Source organism: Nerophis ophidion, linkage group LG08 (genome assembly GCF_033978795.1).
Source record: "Nerophis ophidion isolate RoL-2023_Sa linkage group LG08, RoL_Noph_v1.0, whole genome shotgun sequence".
Lineage (NCBI taxonomy): Eukaryota > Metazoa > Chordata > Actinopteri > Syngnathiformes > Syngnathidae > Nerophis > Nerophis ophidion.
Window position 1 is genome coordinate 56,044,135 of NC_084618.1, and position 18,734 is coordinate 56,062,868.

The 18,734-nt window shown below is 46.1% G+C and overlaps 1 protein-coding gene across 1 annotated transcript; it reads right to left on the reverse strand.

Annotated features, from left to right (window-relative positions):
* Positions 1 to 1,303: 1,303 nt before the first annotated feature.
* On the reverse strand, positions 1,304 to 16,143 carry LOC133557087 (bone morphogenetic protein 2-like). The gene is made up of 5 exons (XM_061907345.1): positions 15,837 to 16,143; positions 15,521 to 15,660; positions 2,181 to 2,297; positions 1,920 to 2,100; positions 1,304 to 1,848 (listed from the first exon to the last, which is right to left on the reverse strand). Exons 1-5 carry the CDS (start codon positions 16,141 to 16,143, stop codon positions 1,457 to 1,459), a joined length of 1,137 nt encoding a protein of 378 aa, XP_061763329.1. The 3' UTR covers positions 1,304 to 1,456.
* Positions 16,144 to 18,734: the final 2,591 nt, after the last annotated feature.

Genomic DNA, 18,734 nt, shown 5'->3' on the forward strand with positions numbered 1-18,734 from the left:
TACACTCGGTGCTTTTCAGATGATTTATCAGTGTCGCGGTATTATACTAATACTGGTATACCATGCAGCTCAACTCCATATATAACGAAAAGGAATGCTTTAACCGAGACTGAACTTTTTTAATGTTAAAACCAGATTACTAATTTAGCTTTTTGGAAGTGTTCACGTACCTCAAAGTCTTGTTCATGACAGAGGGAAGAGTGGATCGTGGATTGGACAGGCGGATCAGTGCGGGGTCTTCAGTAATGCGGACAGTTATGGACAGAATTTCTAGGCGCAGTCAAGGCGTTTAGGGGTTCTGGTTTGGTGACCGCAGGATTAGGTCCCTGCTTTTTGCAGATGATGTGGTCCTGATGGCTTCATCTGGCCGGGGTCTTCAGTTCTCACTGGATTGGTTTGCAGCTGAGAGTGAAGCGACCGGGATGAGAATCAGCACCTCCAAGTCCGAGTCCATGGTTCTCGCCCTTAAAAGGGTGGAGTGCCATCTCCGGGTTGGGAAGGAGACCCTAGCCCAAGTGGAGGAGTTCAAGTACCTAGGAGTCTTGTCCACGAGTGAGGGAAGAGTGGATCGCGGATCGGTGCGGCGTCTTCAGTAATGCCGACGCTGTATCGATCCGTTGTGGTGAAGAAGGAGCTGAGCCGGAAGGCAAAGCTCTCAATTTACCGATCGATCTACGGTCCCATCCTCACCTGTAGTCATGAGCTTTAGGTTATGACCGAAAGGACAAGTTCACTGGTACAAGCGGCCGAAATGAGTTTCCTCTGCCGGGTGGCGGGGCTCTCCCTTAGAGATAGGGTGAGAAGCTCGGCCATCGAGGGGGAGCTCATGGTAAAGCCGCTGCTCCTCTACATCGAGAGGAGCCAGATGAGGTGGTTCGGGCATCTGCTCAGGATGCCACTCGAAGGCCTCCCACCGGTAAGAGGCCACAGGGAAGACCCAGGACACATTGGGAAGACTATGTCTCCCGGCTGGCCTGGGAACGCCTCGGGATCCCCTGGGAAGAGCTGGACCAGGTGGCTGGGGAGAGGGAAGCCTGGGCTTCCCTGCTTAGGCTGCTGCCCCCGTGACCTGACCTCGGATAAGCGGACGAAGATGGATGGATGCTTTTAGTGTCATTGCTCGACTCCACAAGTTAATATTGATGCTAGTGTGCATCACGTCTGATCAAGTACTGTACAATTTGCACAATAATAGTTATGAAAATACATTTCATTCACATTGGTTGTAAAACAACTGCTTTATGCAAGAGGTCAATGTGAGGTAAAAATAAAGGATGTCACTGCCAAAGGATCACGGCACTTACAGAATAATGGCTGCTATGCTGCTCACTGCCTCTAGGGGGCATATGTGCATGAAGTCTTGGCATAAACTGTTGACTTAACTAAATGTGAATGACAAATATGTTGTTTTGTTTCTTAAAATTATATCTTGAAACATCTCCCCACTGTCTCGTTGTCAGTGACAACCACAGCTCAATGCCACCATGTCGTCGTACTGCTTCAGCACCACGTTCTCCTCGTCGTCAAAATACAACAAACTGATGGACTGGAGTCTGTCGGGCACGCAGCACGGAGCGTCCACCTCGTCGGCAGACAACTTCAGGGCGTGCATGATGGAGCGCACCGTGGCGTGGTTGGTGGCTCTGAGGTTACCCCCCAGCGGGAAGGGACAGGAGCCCTTGCAGTGGTAAGCGTTGTATCCCCGCGGGGAGATGATCCACCCTGACCAGCCGATCTCCTCAAAGTCCACGAAGAGGGGGACACGCTTGCAGTGCTGGGAACGGCTGCTGCGGGGTAAAAAAGACGGGGCTCCACGTCGCCTCCTGGTGGGGTGGCCAGTAGCAGATGCTGCGAGATAGCATAGGGTGAATGACACCATGATCAAACATCTTTAACACAGTTTATTTACCCCATCATACCAAGGTATGACTGATTTGATGCTCCTGTCCTCCCATCATCAGAGAATATAACCAAGTAGGCGTTTGTGTCTGTTGCCTGTTTCCATGGAGAAACCACCGTTTCCATCCAGAGCCCAGATGGAAGCATGGTCACCACCAGGATGCCGTTGTTCTCCTGGCTGTTGTGGATCCACTTGGACACCTAAACAACAACAAATCAAACCAGGTGATTTTATGGGATTTGTCAACTGATATTATTTGGATTTAATGAGTGAAGCCGACCGTTTGCGTGACGTTGAAGACTTCCCATCCTTGCGTGTAAAGAGGAACCAGTCTGGAGGTGATGAGGTTTCCTCGCCAAGGCTTCACTCGGCTATCCAGAACCTCATAAAGATCCACCTGAGTGGGAGCAAGACACTTACACATTAAAAATTTCATCAAAGTAAAAGATATAAACAGAAAGCAGTCTTGCATGGAGATGTTCCCAACATGGTTTTAACTTCAAGCACTGAGGAGTGCTCGAGTGAAACATAAATAGACCTATGTTGATTGACAGCAGCTGAGGACCGCTGCCAATCAACGGTGAGTGTGACAAAAACAGTGCTCAGCGGAGTAAACAGGAAGTACAACAAAATAAGAGCACTGAACAGGAAATAAAGTACAAAACACGAAAAACTATCAGAAATTAAGTGACAGATTGTCACAGGACCATCCCCTCAAGGAACAGATTCAGATGTTCCCTAGAAAATTAAATGGAAAAAATCCAACATTTAAGGGAGGGCGAAAGGAGGACTTGGCGGAAGGTCGCCAAACCCAATGTCCCGGCAGCCAGCCGAAACAGATACCTCTGCAGGAGGCGGCTGAGGAGCTGATGTTAGTGCCGGCGTTGAAGCGTCAGACGTCATCAACGGCGTGGAAGCGGCAGACGTCATCAACGGCGTAGAAGCGGCAGGCGTCATCGGCGGCGTGAAAGCGGCAGGCGTCATCGGCGGCGTGAAAGCGGCAGGCGTCATCGGTGCCGTGAAAGCGGCAGGCGTCATCGGCGGCGTAAAAGCGGCAGATGTCATCGGCGGCGTGAAAATGGCAGATGAAGACGAAGAGGGAGGAGCCGCAAATGCCGGCTGGGGAGCAGCAGACCGGCGGCGACGAAGCCCGGCGTGGTGCTGCCACTGGCGGCGTTGGATCTGTGCGCAATGCCGGCATTGGAACTCGGCGTGGAGCCGGCATTGGAGCGGTGCGTAATGCCGGCGTTGGAACTCGGCGTGGAGCCGGCATTGGAACTTGGCGTGGAGCCGGCGTTGGAGCTGTGCGAAAGCCCGCCAGGGACGTAGATGTCTCCGTGGAAGGAGACGCTGGCGGGGATGACAGCGGTGTGTGCCTGGCTGCACCGCAGTGTATAGTGGACCCCCCTCCACTAGGTGGCTGCCAGACGCCGTCCACACTTGCGGGAAGACGTGCCTGCTCGCCGGAGTACCCCGGTGCGAAAACCAGGGACGGGCGGGAGGGGGCCAGGAGGAGGGACGAAGAGACGTCCTGCGCCGAGTCCCAGCAGGAGGACAAAAGCGACCTCACTGTGGGCTCCACTGGAGCTCTCGGCGAACCAAAAAAGAGAGCGGGAGCTGGCAAAAAGAGCAGCCGGGGAGCAGCCGCTGGAAGCTGCGTAGGAGCAGGGAGAAGCAGCTCAGCAGACGACGGGAAGGATGGCGGCGGCGGACGTGCCGGTCGGAGAGCCGCAGTCGGTGACGGAGCTGCAGGAGCCGCGAGACGTGAAGAAGGAGGCGGGCGCGCCGGTCGGTGAGCCGTAGCCGGCAGCGTTGCCGAGAGGAAGGATGGCGGCGGGGGACGCGCCGGTCGGAGAGCCGAAGCCGGTGGCGTTGCCGCAGGGAGAGGGTCCGCGTCTGTAGGCTGGGACCGCACAAACCTGGCCTTCAAGTCCACCAGGAATTGTGCGGTCCAGAACGTCGGCTGAGGATTGCCGACAGGGACTCTCGCGAGGTCACAATTTTCTGGCTCGAAGTTACTGTTAGAACTTCGCATGGCTGCAGTTGTGTGACCTCAAGTATGCAAGAATCCAGGAGAGCAGAAAGCAGGTAAGATGATTGTGGAGGGGCGTGGTCGACGCGTCCCCTGCGGGCGGGGCATGTGCAGGAGCCGGCTGTGAAGCGATAACAGGTGAGGAGATTTCTCAGCTGGAACGAGTCATCTAATCACCTGACTCCTTATCAGGAGCGCTGGAGACCATGAGAGAGGGCAGAGAGAGAAACGCGACCAGGGGGATGAGAATCCTTGCACTGCTGAAAAGCAGGAACGAACAAGGGAAAAGATTTTATGTTGAAAGACCTGAAAAGATTGTGTGTTGTAAGATTAAAATTCTGTATACTTGGAAGCATCCTGTCTGTGCTTTCTGGTGGTACCCCGCACCTCAACGGCAGCGAGTGTCACATTGGCGCCCAACTAAAGTGAACCAAGGAGAATGACTACAACCCCCCTGGAAGCGCTTGGGAGAGTCCTGGCGGAGGTGTCGGCGGCCAGCCAGCAACAAATGCAGGTACTGCAGATACTATTGGACACAGAGGGGGGAGCATCAAGCGCCGGAGCGGGCGCGGTCATGCAGCGCATGACAGAGACAGAAGATCCGCAAGCATTTATTGATGTCTTTGAGGCTACAGCGACAGCGTGTGGGTGGACGCAAGAAGAGTGGGGGGGAAGACTGTTGCCGCTCCTGGCGGGGGAGGCGCAGCGGGCGGCGCTCAGCCTACCGGCGGCAGCCCAAGTTCAATTTCCGCAGCTGAGAAGGGCAATCCTGGACCGGGTCGGCAGCACCGCGGAGGACCACCGGCGCCGATTCCGCTCACTAAGGCTGGGGCCAGACGACCGGCCATTCGCCCTCGGGCAGCAGCTGCACGATGCGGCTGCAAGATGGCTCAGACCGGCAGACATGGACAACCGCATGTTCGAGCTCATCGTGCTGGAGCAATTCCTGGAAGCCATCCCAGCACGCACCTCGGCGTGGATAAGGTACCACCGGCCGGACACAATGACAGAAGCAGTGACGCTGGCCGAGGACCACCTGTCGGTACACCGCAACGCGCGGAGAGAATAAGCGACAGCAGAGAAACCCACACCGGCCCCGCGCAGACAATCCACACCATCTGGGACAGCAGCACCATTGGAGCCCCGCGTCCGACCGGCAGGAGCAACAGTGACCCATGAGCAGGTTCCCGTGTCAGACATTTGCACCAAAAACAAAAAAACAACAACACACACACCAACAGCATCATCACAAGGGGGGGCGAGGGGATATAATTGTGCCTCTGCTCCTCTCTTCCACTGCTGGTGGCGGGCTTCCCCCGCAGACGGCACTACGAGCACCAGGGCAGGTGTGCGGGGGGTGCGGACAGCCTGGTCACATGCGGCGGGAGTGCTCCGCAATGGAGGGGGGCCAGGTGATATAGGTGGCCGGACCTCCAGCACCCTCCCCCGATCCAGGGGAGACGTATTGTGTCCCGGTAAAGGTACAAGGGAGTACACACCGGGCTATGGTGGATTTGGGCTGTAAACAATGCATGATCCACCAGAACCTGGTTCGACCCAGGGCGTTGAGGCACGCGACACAGGGGAGGATAATGTGTATACATGGGGATGTGCACACGTATCCCGTGGTGCCTGTCGAAATCTGGTATCGGGGCCAAAAACATACGGTAAAAGTCGCCGTAAGCGCGCGACCGACGCACCCATTGATTTTAGGGACAAATTGGCCGGGGTTTAGCCAGCTAGTGGAACAATGTATGGGAATGCGTTCATGGGCTGTAGGACAGGGGAGTATCCGCGCAGTACTCAGTGGCGACGCGACTTCATGCGGCGCTGTCGAGCGGGAACCGGCGGGGGCTTTGCGGGAGGCCCCCCCGTCCCCCCTGTGGGGACCCACGGAGGACTTTCCCCTCGAACAGTCCCAGGATGAAACTCTGCGCGCGGCCTGGGACCAGGTGGATTACATCGAAGGTCAGCTGGTGCGCCCGGGGGAAACCGCGGGTATTTCCCCACTTTTCCATTATTAAGGATAGGCTATACCGAGTGAACCGTGACACTCAAACAGGCGAAGAATACACCCAATTGTTGGTGCCAAAACCCCGCCGGGAAATGGTTTTCCTGGCGGGACATTGCAATCCCCTCGCAGGCCACATGGGGTACGAAAAAACACTTAATCGGGTCATGGTCCGGTTCTATTGGCCAGGCATCCGGGCAGACATACGCCGATGGTGTACTGCCTGTCCGGACTGTCAGCTGGTGAACCCGGCGGCCATCCCAAAAGCCCCGTTGCGGCCATTACCGCTCATAGAGGTCCCATTCGATAGAATCGGAATGGACCTCATCGGACCATTTCACCCGAGCACACGGGGATATCGATTTGTGTTAGTCCTAGTGGATTACGCAACCCGATATCCCGAAGCAGTGCCTCTGCGCTCCATTCCTGCAAAGAGTGTAGCACAAGCACTCTTTTCGGTCATCTCCCGGGTAGGGATTCCGAAAGAAATCCTTACCGACCAGGGCACATCCTTTATGTCGCGCACGATAAAGGAATTATACGGATTACTGGGAATTCAATCCATCCGCACCAGCGTTTACCATCCACAAACGGATGGCCTGGTGGAAAGATTGAATAAAACACTGAAAACCATGCACGAGGACAAACCTAATTTGGATAAATGGCTGGATCCCTTGATGTTCGCGATGCGGGAGGCACCCCAGACCTCTCTCGGCTTTACGCCCTTTGAGTTACTTTACGGCAGGAGGCCGCGCGGCGTGCTGGACCTTATTAAAGAAAGCTGGGAGGAAGGCTACAGCCGCAGTAAAAATGAAATTAAATACGTGTTGGACATGCGAGCAAAACTTCACAAGGTGGCGCACTTATCACGGGGAAATTTGCTCCGCGCCCAGCAGCGGCAACAGCGCACGTACAATCGGGGGACCCAGCTGAGGAAATTTTCACCGGGAGAAAAAGTACTTGTACTACTCCCAACCTCGAGCTCTAAATTACTGGCTAAGTGGCAAGGGCCCTTTGTGGTCACACGGCAGACTAGCGAGGTAGATTACGAGGTCCGGCGCTCGGACCGGGGCGGAGACATGCAAATTTACCACGTGAACCTGCTGAAGGCATGGAGTGTGGCCGAGCCTGTCTCCATGGTGACGGTAGTGAAGGAGGAGGAGTAGCTGGGGCCAGAGCTGCCCCTCCCCCTCCTCTTCCTTGTGATGACCAGCTCACATTGGCACAAAGAGCGGAGGTTGCTGAATTACAGCGGCGCTATTCAGATGTGTTCTCCGCGCGGCCCGGGCGCACGAACCTCATCTGCCATCGCATTGAGACCAGCCCGGGGATTACGGTGCGGTCCCGTCCCTATAGGCTTCCCGAGCACAAGCGTAAAATAGTCCGGGAAGAATTAAAAACCATGCTGGAGTCGGGAGTAATAGAAGAGTCCCACAGTGCATGGTGTAGCCCCATTGTGCTAGTAGGGAAGAAAGATGGGTCCATACGGTTCTGTGTGGACTACCGCAAGGTGAATGAGGTGTCACGCTTTGACGCGTACCCAATGCCTCGGGTTGACGAGCTCCTGGATCGGCTAGGCACTGCGCGTTTTTTTTCCACACTGGATTTAACCAAGGGCTACTGGCAGATTCCCTTATCGCCAGAGTCCCGGGAAAAAACGTCTTCCTCCACTCCAGAAGGCTTATACCAATTTGTGACGCTCCCGTTTGGCTTGTTTGGTGCGCCCGCGACGTTCCAGCGCCACATGGACCGGGTGGTGCGGCCCCACGCGGCATACGCAGCTGCGTACCTGGATGATGTCGTCATCCAGAGTGACAGCTGGGTAGAACATCTGCAGCGGGTGGGGGCGGTACTCGAGTCCTTGAGGCGGGCGGGGCTCACCGCCAACCCCGGGAAGTGCGCGATTGGTCGGAGGGAGATACAGTATCTGGGGTACCACTTGGGGGAGGGGCAGGTGCGTCCGCAGGTTGACAAAACGGCGGCGATCGCGGCATGCCCACCCCCCAAGACGAAAAAAGAGGTGAGGCGGTTTTTGGGTATGGCTGGGTACTACCGCCGGTTCATTCCCCGGTTCGCAGACCTGACCAGCCCACTGACTGACCTCACCCGAAAGGGTGCGCCCGAACTGGTCCAGTGGACGGAGCAGTGCCAGCGGGTGTTCGGACAGGTAAAATATGCACTCTGCGAGGAGCCGGTGCTGCGCATGCCTGATTTCTCCATCCCTTTCTGTCTGCAGCCGGACGCGTCAGAGCGGGGCCTGGGGGCGGTGCTGTCCCAGCAGGTGGGGGGTATCGACCGCCCCATCCTGTACATCAGCCGGAAACTCTCGGACCGGGAGACGAGGTATAGCACGGTGGAGAGAGAGTGCCTGGCCATCCGATGGGCGGTCGGGGCCCTCCGGTATTACCTGTTGGGGCGCCCCTTCAGCCTCTGCTCGGACCACAAGCCGCTCCAATGGCTCCACCGCATGAAAGATGCCAACGCGCGGATCACCCGGTGGTACCTCGCGTTGCAACCCTATAACTTCCGGGTGGTCCACCGGCCAGGTACGCAGATGGCCGTGGCCAACTTCCTCTCTCGCCCCTCTACGGGGGTGGGGGGGAGTGGTCGCGGCCGGACGGGTGCCCGGCTTTAAACTGGCGGTGGAGGCATGTGGAGGGGCGTGGTCGACGCGTCCCCTGCGGGCGGGGCATGTGCAGGAGCCGGCTGTGAAGCGATGACAGGTGAGGAGATTTCTCAGCTGGAACGAGTCATCTAATCACCTGTCTCTTTATCAGGAGCGCTGGAGACCATGAGAGGGGGCAGAGAGAGAGACTTGACCAGGGGGCTGGGAACGCTTGCACTGCTGAAAAGCAGGAACGAACAAGGGAAAAGATTTTATGTTGAAAGACCTGAAAAGATTTTGTGTTGTAAGATTAAAATTCTGTATACTTGGAAGCATCCTGTCTGTGCTTTCTGGTGGTACCCCGCACCTCAACGGCAGCGAGTGTCACAATGATTTTAATTTCATCAAAGTAAAAGATATAAACAGAAAGCAGTCTTGCATGGAGATGTTCCCAACATGGTTTTAACTTCGAGCACTGAGGAGTGCTCGAGTGAAACATAAAAAGACCTATGTTGATTGACAGCAGCTGAGGACCGCTGCCAATCAACGGCGAGTGTGACAAAAACAGTGCTCAGCGGAGTAAACAGGAAGTACAACAAAATAAGAGCACTGAACAGGAAATAAAGTACAAAACACGAAAAACTCTCAAAAATTAAGTGACAGATTGTCACAACAAACAGAACATGATAAAAAATAAATAAATAAAATAAATAAAACATTAAAACATAGAAACAGGTTCACAGCAGGTGTATAATGGGGAGCCATTGCAGGATCACTCAGTGTTAAAAGCCATGGAATAAAAGTATGTTTTCAAGAGAGATTTAAAAACGGGAAGAGAGGAGGCTTGTCTAACACTCAGAGGTAGGTCGTTCCAGAGTTTGGGAGCAGCAGCGGCGAATGCTCTGTCACCTCTAAGCTTCAGCCTTGTGTCAGGGACCATCAGGAGCAGCTGATCGGCTTATCTTAGGGATCGGGTGGGGCAGTAAGGCTGAAGGAGGTCAGAGAGATAATTGTTTAGACATTTAAAAACAAATAGAAGAAGTTTAAAGTTGATTCGGTAACGCACAGGGAGCCAGTGAAGGGGCGCTAATATTGGGGTGATGTGCTCACGTCTGCGGGTCTGTGTTAGCAGACGAGCAGCAGAGTTCTGCACGAGCTGCAGGCGGGCAAGGGAGGCCTGGCTAATGCCTACATACAGGGCATCTCAGTAGTCTAAACGATACGAGTTAAAGGCGTGGATTAATTTCTCGAGATATTGTCCTGACAGAAGCGGTTTCACTTTCGCTATTTGGCGTAATTGATCAAAGCTTTTTTGAACGACCTTGCTGATTTGTTTTTCAAATTTAAAATCTGAGTCGAACTTTACCCCCAGGTTTGTGACACAGTCGCTGAGATATGGGGTCAGAGTGCAGGGTCAACATTGGGGGAGGGCGAGCGACTTGGACCAAACAACATAACTTATGTTTTGTCTTCATTTAGGCTACAGCGTAAAGCAGTTTTTTTAACACCGGTGTGCCGTGAAATGTGGTCTGGTGTGCTGTGGGAAATTATCTTATTTCACCTATTTGGCTTAAAAATATTTTTTGCAAACCAGTAATTATAGTCTGCAAATGATGTGTTGTTGTTGCGTGTCTGTGCTGTCTGGAGCTTGGCAGAGTAACCGTGTAATACTCTTCCCTATTCGTAGGTGGCAGTCGGTAATTGCTTTGTAGATTTCGGAAACAGCGGGAGGCAGCGTACGGGTAAAAAGGTGTCTAATGTTTAAACCAAAAATAAAAAAAAGGTGAGGGCCCCTAAGAAAAGGCATTGAAGCTGAGAGAAGGCTATGCAGAACGAAACTAAAACTGAACTGGCTACAAAGTAAACAAAAACAGAATGCTGGACGACAGCAAAGACTTACTGTGGAGCAAAGACACGTCCACAATGTAAATCCGAACACGACATGACAATCAACAATGTTCCCACAAAGAAGGATAAAAACAACTGAAATATTCTTGATTGCCTAAACAAAGTAGAAGCGGGAAATATTGCTCAAAGGAAGACATGAAACTGCTACAAGAAAATACAAATAAAAAGAAAGAAAAAGCCACCAAAATAGGAACGCAAGACAAGAGCTAAAACACTACACACAGGAAAACACGAAAAAACTCCAAATAAGTCACGGTGTGACAGTACACCTACTTTGAGACAAGAGCTATAGTGGTGCATGGTTGGTTTTGTTTTTTAACTATTTCTGCTGGTAGAGTGCCTCTGGATTTTTTCAATGCGAAAAATGTGCCTTGGCTCAAAAAAGGTTGAAAAACACTGGCATAAAGAGCCTGTTTACACTCTAAACATGTTTTTAACATTATGGCAGCCATCTACAACACCCTATAGTCATATTTACACTATTTTAATCCAATATGCTTCTCAAACTTTTTTTTTAAGCAAAATCCACCATAATAGCCAAATACAGAGTAGTAGGCATACGTTTTCTTTAGAAACAAGACAAAGCTTTTATTTAAGAATATTTAATATTTTTGCCACTAACATTACATACAGTTTGAACACTACTTTAATCAAATGACTCTTTGGCATACCATGAGATGGAGACTGCATACCACACAGTTTGAGAATCATTGCAATATAGTAATGTTTCCTGGGCTGGGCCAATCAGTGGCCATAATACTGAACAGTGCGCTCTGATTTTGTTGGGTTTCCCAATGTGTATTGCAGTGCTGATATGTTTAGTATTGTTAGCCCTTTCAATTCTTGGAAATACTTGATTTAGGACCAACACAATGTAGATCAGGGGTCACCAACGCGGTGCCCGCGGGCACCAAGTTGCCCGCAAGGACCATATGAGTTGCCCGCTGGCCTGTTCTAAAAATAGCTCAAATAGCAGCACTTACCAGTGAGCGGCCTCTATTTTTTAAATTGTATTTATTTACTAGCAAGGTAGTCTCGCTTTGCTCGACATTTTTAATTCTAAGAGAGCCAAAACTCAAATAGAATTTGAAAATCCAACAAAATATTTTAAAGACTTGGTCTTCACTTGTTTAAATAAATTCATTTATTTTTTTACTTTCCTTCTTATAACTTTCAGAAAGACCATTTTAGAGAAAAAATACAACCTTAAAAATGATTTTAGGATTTTTAAACACATATAACTTTTTACCATTTCAATTCCTTCCTCTTCTTTCCTGACAATTTAAATCAATGTTCAAGTATTTTTTTTTTATTGTAAAGAATAATAAATACATTTTAATTTAATTCTTCATTTTAGCTTCTGTTTTTTCGACAAAGAATATTTGTGAAATATTTCTTCAAACTTATTATGATTAAAATGCAAAAAAAATATTCTGGCAAATCTAGAAAATCTGTAGAATCAAATTTAAATCTTATTTCAAAGTCTTTTGAATTTCTTTTACATTTTTTGTTCTGGAAAATCTAGAAGAAATGATGATTTGTCTTTGTTAGAAATATAGCTTGGTCCAATTTGTTATATATTCTAACAAAGCGCAGATTGGATTTTAACATATTTAAAACATTTCATCAAAATTCTAAAATTAATCTTAATCAGGAAAAATTACTAATGATGTTCCATAAATTATTTTGTTTAATTTTTTCAAAAACATTTGAATTGGCTAGTTTTTTCTCTTCATTTTTTTCGGTTGAATTTTGAATTTTAAAGAGTCCAAATTGAAGATAAACTATATTTAGAAAATTTATTTTAATTTTTTTCGTGTTTTCTCCTCTTTTAAACCGTTCAATTAAGTGTTTTTTTCATAATTTCTTCTCTACAAAAACCTTCCATAAAAGGAACAAAAATGTACAACGGAATTACAGACAGAAATACCTTTTTTTTTCATATATATATATATATATATATATATATATAGATTTATTTATTAAATTTGAGCAAATTGGCTATTTCTGGCAATTTATTTAAGTGTGTATCAAACTGGTAGCCCTTCGCATTAATCAGTACCCAAGAAGTAGCTCTTAGTTTCAAAAATGTTGGTGACCCCTGATGTAGATTGTTCTTTAAAACAAAGAAACAAATCTGTGATGTGGTGAAGCCACAATATTTGAAGCTGCACGTGGCGAGGAATGACTGTAACTTGAAATGCATGGTTGTAGAAGATCACAATGTAGCCCAGAGGGCATCCTCCCTTTTGGGAAAGTGTAAATGTTGTTAAAAGAGGAACTTCGATTTATGAACCTAATGAGTTTTTGAGCAGGGTTTGTAAAAAAACAAAATGTGTATAATAAAGCTAACATCTCTACAATGCAAACATGAATAATGAGTTCCAGCTTTGACAAAAGTACATATTTAATATAAGGTATACAGTATGCATATCAAAACAAGGGGGTAAAGGATTAACGTTCTATTTAATAACAAAGCTAAAACAGCAACTAGCTGAATTGTCCTCATTTTCAGCCGCCCTGCCGACACACGCACACACACTGTCACTAGCCCTGTGGTGCACTCACACTTTGAATCCCAAAACTCCTTAAAGTACCAGCAGAGTGGAACAACAGGTTTTTGTATATGCTTATTTGTGTTTCACTGTATCCATTTAACCATATCCAATTGTATTTACAATCCGTAAAGTATGTGAAAGTAATTTGAATATTCTGCTCTGAATATCTTTGTCAATTTCCATAGATTCTACATCACAGTAGCAACACTTCTGCACTCTGACCATGTTATCAGATCAGGAGTACTGGAAATACGCAAACAATTGAAAGAGATGTGGTGTTATAATTCCCAATCCTTAAGTAAGACACGAAAATATACATTTGTCTTTTTTTATGCATTCAATATCGTAAATGAATAGCTAACAATTAAGTCAACAGATTGAGGGTCCAAACATCCAGAAACCGCCAACAATATTCCATTTACATGTCGTGACCTGAAAATTACCCAAATATGGGTGATCTTGTTATTATAAACGCCAATGCAGATGGACTATTTTAGTGACGCATTGATTGCAGTGAGCTAATGCGATCTTACACTGCTGTAGTTGGCACACTGAGCTGACAGATATTTCTGCTTTGTTTCAAAGTTGCTAAAAGCAAATTCTAGATTATAATTCATGGATCTCTCACCTGGTAGTAGACAAATGTGGCCATGGACCGACATACCTCGAGATGGTGAAAAAAGACAGAAAAAGACATAGTTGCGGCAACATTTTTTTTATACCTTCATGGGGATTGTGACTGATTCTTCATTTGAATTATGTGAGAGTCCTGTCGGTCAACATCCCAGCAAGACTGGAAATATTACAATAAGTGTTCTTTTTGTTTTTATTTGCTATGGTTAGTCTGTATGTTTAGCACCTGGCATTGCTGCTAATACCACTGTCACAATAAAGCTGCATTCGGGTACCAGCAAGCTTCTAAAACTTTTTGTCATTTTGTTTGTGTTGGGGCTCAAAAATCTAAGAATCTGCATCATCCATCCATCCATCCATTTCCTACCGCTTATTCCCTTTTGGGGTCGCGGGGGGCGCTGGCGCCTATCTCAGCTACAATCGGGCGGAAGGCAGGGTACACCCTGGACAAGTCGCCACCTCATCGCAGGGCCAACACAGATAGACAGACAACATTCACACTCACATTCACACACTAGGGCCAATTTAGTGTTGCCGCATCATATTTTTTCGAAAAGTAACTGTTGTTGGTCTGCTTGATTAGCATGTTTTTGATTGGGAAGATATCTGCGGTTCCTATCGCTACGTCACAGATCACGTGACTGGCTTCCTCATTAAATCCCAAAAAGGCTCGAGAATCTCTGTGAGATTGATACTATTTTGATCATATCTATTTGTTTGTCTTTTGGTGCCATAAATCAGATACATGTGATGATAGCTTCTAGGGTTGTACGGTACACCGGTGTTAGAATAATACCGCGATACTAATGAATCATATTTGGTACTATACTGCCTCTGAAAAGTACCAGTACGCCACCCCATTGGTGGATCTACACCTAACATCCACTGTAATGATACCAAGTACAGGAGCGTATCTAGTCAATACTACTAAGATTACATCAATATTTTTACAGCATCACAATATCTTTTCATTTTTTTTTGTTTATATTATGTTTAAAAACTCAGGAAATATTTCCCTGGACACATGAGTTCTTTGAATATGACCAATGTATGATCCTGTACCAACTTGGTATCGGATTGATACCCAAATTTGTGTTATCATCCAAAAATAATGTAAATGTTTGATTATTACGTTTTAACAGATGTGTAAATAGAACATGTTAAAAGAGAAAGTAAGCAGATATTAACAGTAAATGATCAAGTAGATTATTAATTAATGTTCTACTACTTGTCCTTAATAATGTTGACAAAATAATAGAATGATAAATGACACAATATGTTACTGGATATGTCAGCAGCTAAATTAGGAGCCTTTGTTTGCTTACTTACTACTAAAAGACACGTTGTCTAGTATGTTCAATATTTTATTTAAGGGAAAACTTGCAATAAGAAACATATGGTTAATGTACCGTAAGATTTTTTTGTTAAATTAAAGCCATTAATACAATAGTGCAAAATAGTACCGAAAATAATTTAAATCATATTGGTACCAGTACAAAAATATTGGTGTCGGGACAACACTATATAGCTTCAATATAGAGGGAACTTATTTTAACAGCAATTTTGCTATTATTATTAGGAATAAAAAATGAAACTCCTTTAATTTGTTGGTTAATCTTTGCGTGTAGCAGAAGGGAACAGGAACAAGGTAGGGTCAGTGTCGACAATGCTGTGGATTCTTCCTGAAGGTCCATCCCTTGTCCATTGCTGTCTTTGGACTCAAGTTGAACTAGCAAAACCAGAAACATTTTGTAGAGTTTGATGTTTTGCATTTTGTTCCCTCACCATACTGTACGACTTATTTCAAAGTAGCACACACGTACCAAACCTCAGTGTGTTTAGTGCAAAATAATAATGAAAAAATATATTTGACCTTATAGAAATGGGGCCTGTATGACTTTCCAAGGAAAAACTTCTGTTTCCTTCTGAACCACCGGAACTCAGCTTTTATCATCCTTTCCTCTCTTCTAAAGGACGTCAAGTTGAAAAAGTGAAACCTCTCACTAGAACGACCTGAAACACAAAACACATGCTTAGAAAAAAGTAAACTTTATAACGTATTAGATATGGTTTATTGATTATGATTAGACGTAATGACGCACACGCGCCTTGGAAGCTTATAGGCTTTCTTGCCGTGCGTAATTACGCATTCAGAAACCAATCACGCGCCATAAAGCAAACATAGTCACCTTTATCTTCGAAACTCCGCACTATGTTTCCTTCTAGAATCTCCTTCTGGCTTTTGGACGTCCCGTACGCGTCGGACACGGCGTCAAAAAGATCCAACATAAACTGAGGGGCCTTCTTGTGCGGTGCCACGGCCGCGCCCCGGAGGAGATCCTTCAAGTGGAACAAGGTGCTGAGCTTCTCCGTCAACTTCTTGGTGTGCTCCATGTCCAATCCCCCCCGCGTCGCCACCGGGTTTGCCGGCAGCACCGTGACGTGCGTCAGCTGGAGGACCACGACGAGCCAGACGCGCAGAGCCTCTCCTGACATATTGGCGCGCAGGGGCAGACTGCGCACGACACCCGAGGGGTTGTGCGTGATAAGGAGACCTGATTAGGCACTGATTGATGATAGAGGGGCGGCCAAAAATCACTCAATGACAAATAAAAGGTGACAATTACTCGAAAATCAGCCAAAGTGAGCTTTAATAAAACAAATAAATGCACCATTTACCTCTGAAGTGTATTCAAGTTATTGTAATAGCAGTTAAAATGATATCAACTGTTATTAGTATTAATACATTCTTACAGAATAATGTGTTTTTGTTTTAGAACAGTGGCTCTTAACCTTGTTGGAGGTACCGAACTCCACAAGTTTCATATGCGCATTCGCTGAACCCGTCTTAAGAGAAAAATAAAATGTTTTTTTTTTTTTTCAAATTCAAGACAAAGTTGTATGTTTTTGGTAACACTTTAGTATGGGGAACATATAAGTAACAATAACTTAATTTACAGTTATTTGGACACTAGGGGAACATATTCTAAATAATAAAGACTTAATTTGGAGTTATTTGGTTAGGGTTAGGGTTAGGGTTATAATAAGGCCATGCCGACAGAATAAGGCATTAATTAGCACCTAATGACTAGTTAGGAGCCAATATGTTACTAATTTGCATGTTAATAAGCAACTAATTAATGGTGCATATGTTCCCTACACCAAAGTGTTACCATATTTTTTTTTACTGGTGCACAAAACAAACCGTGCATGAACATCACCTTGTTCAAACAACAAAACTAAGACAGTGCATAAACTCACAACAAATTACACACCTGCAAATCAGTCAGCTGTTGCCGTATCCGTAATATGCCAACAGGGAGAAGTTTGTATTTACACGAAGAGTCAGGTGTGTTTTGATCTCCGCCGAACCCCTGAGCCAGACTCACCGAACATCTAGGGTTCGATCGAACCAGGGGCGTCACCAGACATATTTCACTGGGGCACGTGCCCCACTATTGATCTGCAGTGCCCCAGTAAAAATTTCATCGATAAAAAAAAAAACCCTTCAGAGTTTTAAGTCTACATAACATAGACAACAGCGCACATACTTCTTAGTATGGTAATTGATTGCTACTGTATTCACTCCACGTAACAATGAGCACATGGCTACTTAATATGGTAATTTATTCACGTCTGGATCAAGAGAGAGTGAGAGAGAGATAGAGAGAGAGGATGCTAATCACTGCTGAGGTAGGTAACGTTAGCCAACGACAATTTGTTAATTACATTATTTTGATTTTGATTTGACTCAAACTGTAACTCCTAGATGGATTTAAGAAAGTTGTTCGCCCGCAGCAGAGAAGAAGCAGCAGGAATGAGAGATGTAAGTGAAGTCCTAGCTAGCTAGGCAACATCATTGTCTTAAGTTAATGCTAAGTTAGCTAACGTTATTCCTTGTATCAAGACAAACATATTAATTTGCTGTACGAGCTGCCGGGGGAAATTCCAATGAACATGAAAAATAATGTTGGTTATTGTCTGCTGGTTCTGCATCAATGATGATTTGGAGTAAGCATGTGTGAGTTGAGTGCTTCTCAAATGGTTTATCTTCAGGAAGAAAAACATTTTTTTATAGCAAGTCGTGAGCCAAATGTTTAAATCATTCAAGTTTATTTCACATAAAAATAGCACAGTAGACTTGTCTTGTTAATCGGTGTGACTTTGACTAAAATAATTTTGTTTTGTCACCAGAAAAATGGCTACAGCTAAAGCATCTGGTTTTGTTTCCAGAAAAAATAGTAACATTTCTGTATTTGTTTTCAGAAAGATGGCTGAAAATATCGGGTTTTGTTGCCCCATTTAGATTTTTTAAAAATATATTTCCATGTCTGTCCTGAGTCCTCCTCCAACTTGTTAGTCGGTTTGCCTTTTGCTAAAATACTCACTAACAGTCACTAGAAAAATGGCTAAAAATATCTGGTTTTGTTGCCACAATTTGATTTTTTTCTCCCTAAACTTTTTTTTTTTTTCATGCACATATCTGACTGCGACTCACTGAAAATGACACACAATCCACTTTTGTGTCACGACCCACCAGTTGGGAACCACTGGTCAACTGTATAACAGTTACTGTAATATTTCCATGTCTGTCCAGAGTGATTGACCACTTTGCAAAAATGAAAATGAGACGTTACAGTTTACTTCTCAGAAAATGATTCCCTGAACAGACACACAACAGTTGTTGATTTATTCTACTACTGTGGCTTTATTGTTTTGTGTATATTTTATAGTTTTGTGTATCTGAAATAGGATTAGCCACATTGCCATAAATGGAAATAAAATAATATAAAATAACCCAGCGATGTAGGGGTGCTTTATTTTGTGTTTTACTTTTGTAGATATTACATTTGCAGATGATTACTGCAATAAATATTTGAAAAAGATTCATTGCTCTTCCTTTTTGCTTTTACCAGTAGCAGTTTGGAAGTCTGGAGTAAAAAGTACACAAGTAGGTCGAATGCATTAGTAAATTTCAGGTGGTTAATCAAAGATCCATACAACATAATCTGATATGATTTCATAGTTTAAAGCACTATTTATGTATTTTTTATGATGAATAAGTGCTAAAAATGTTTTTGCTTGCG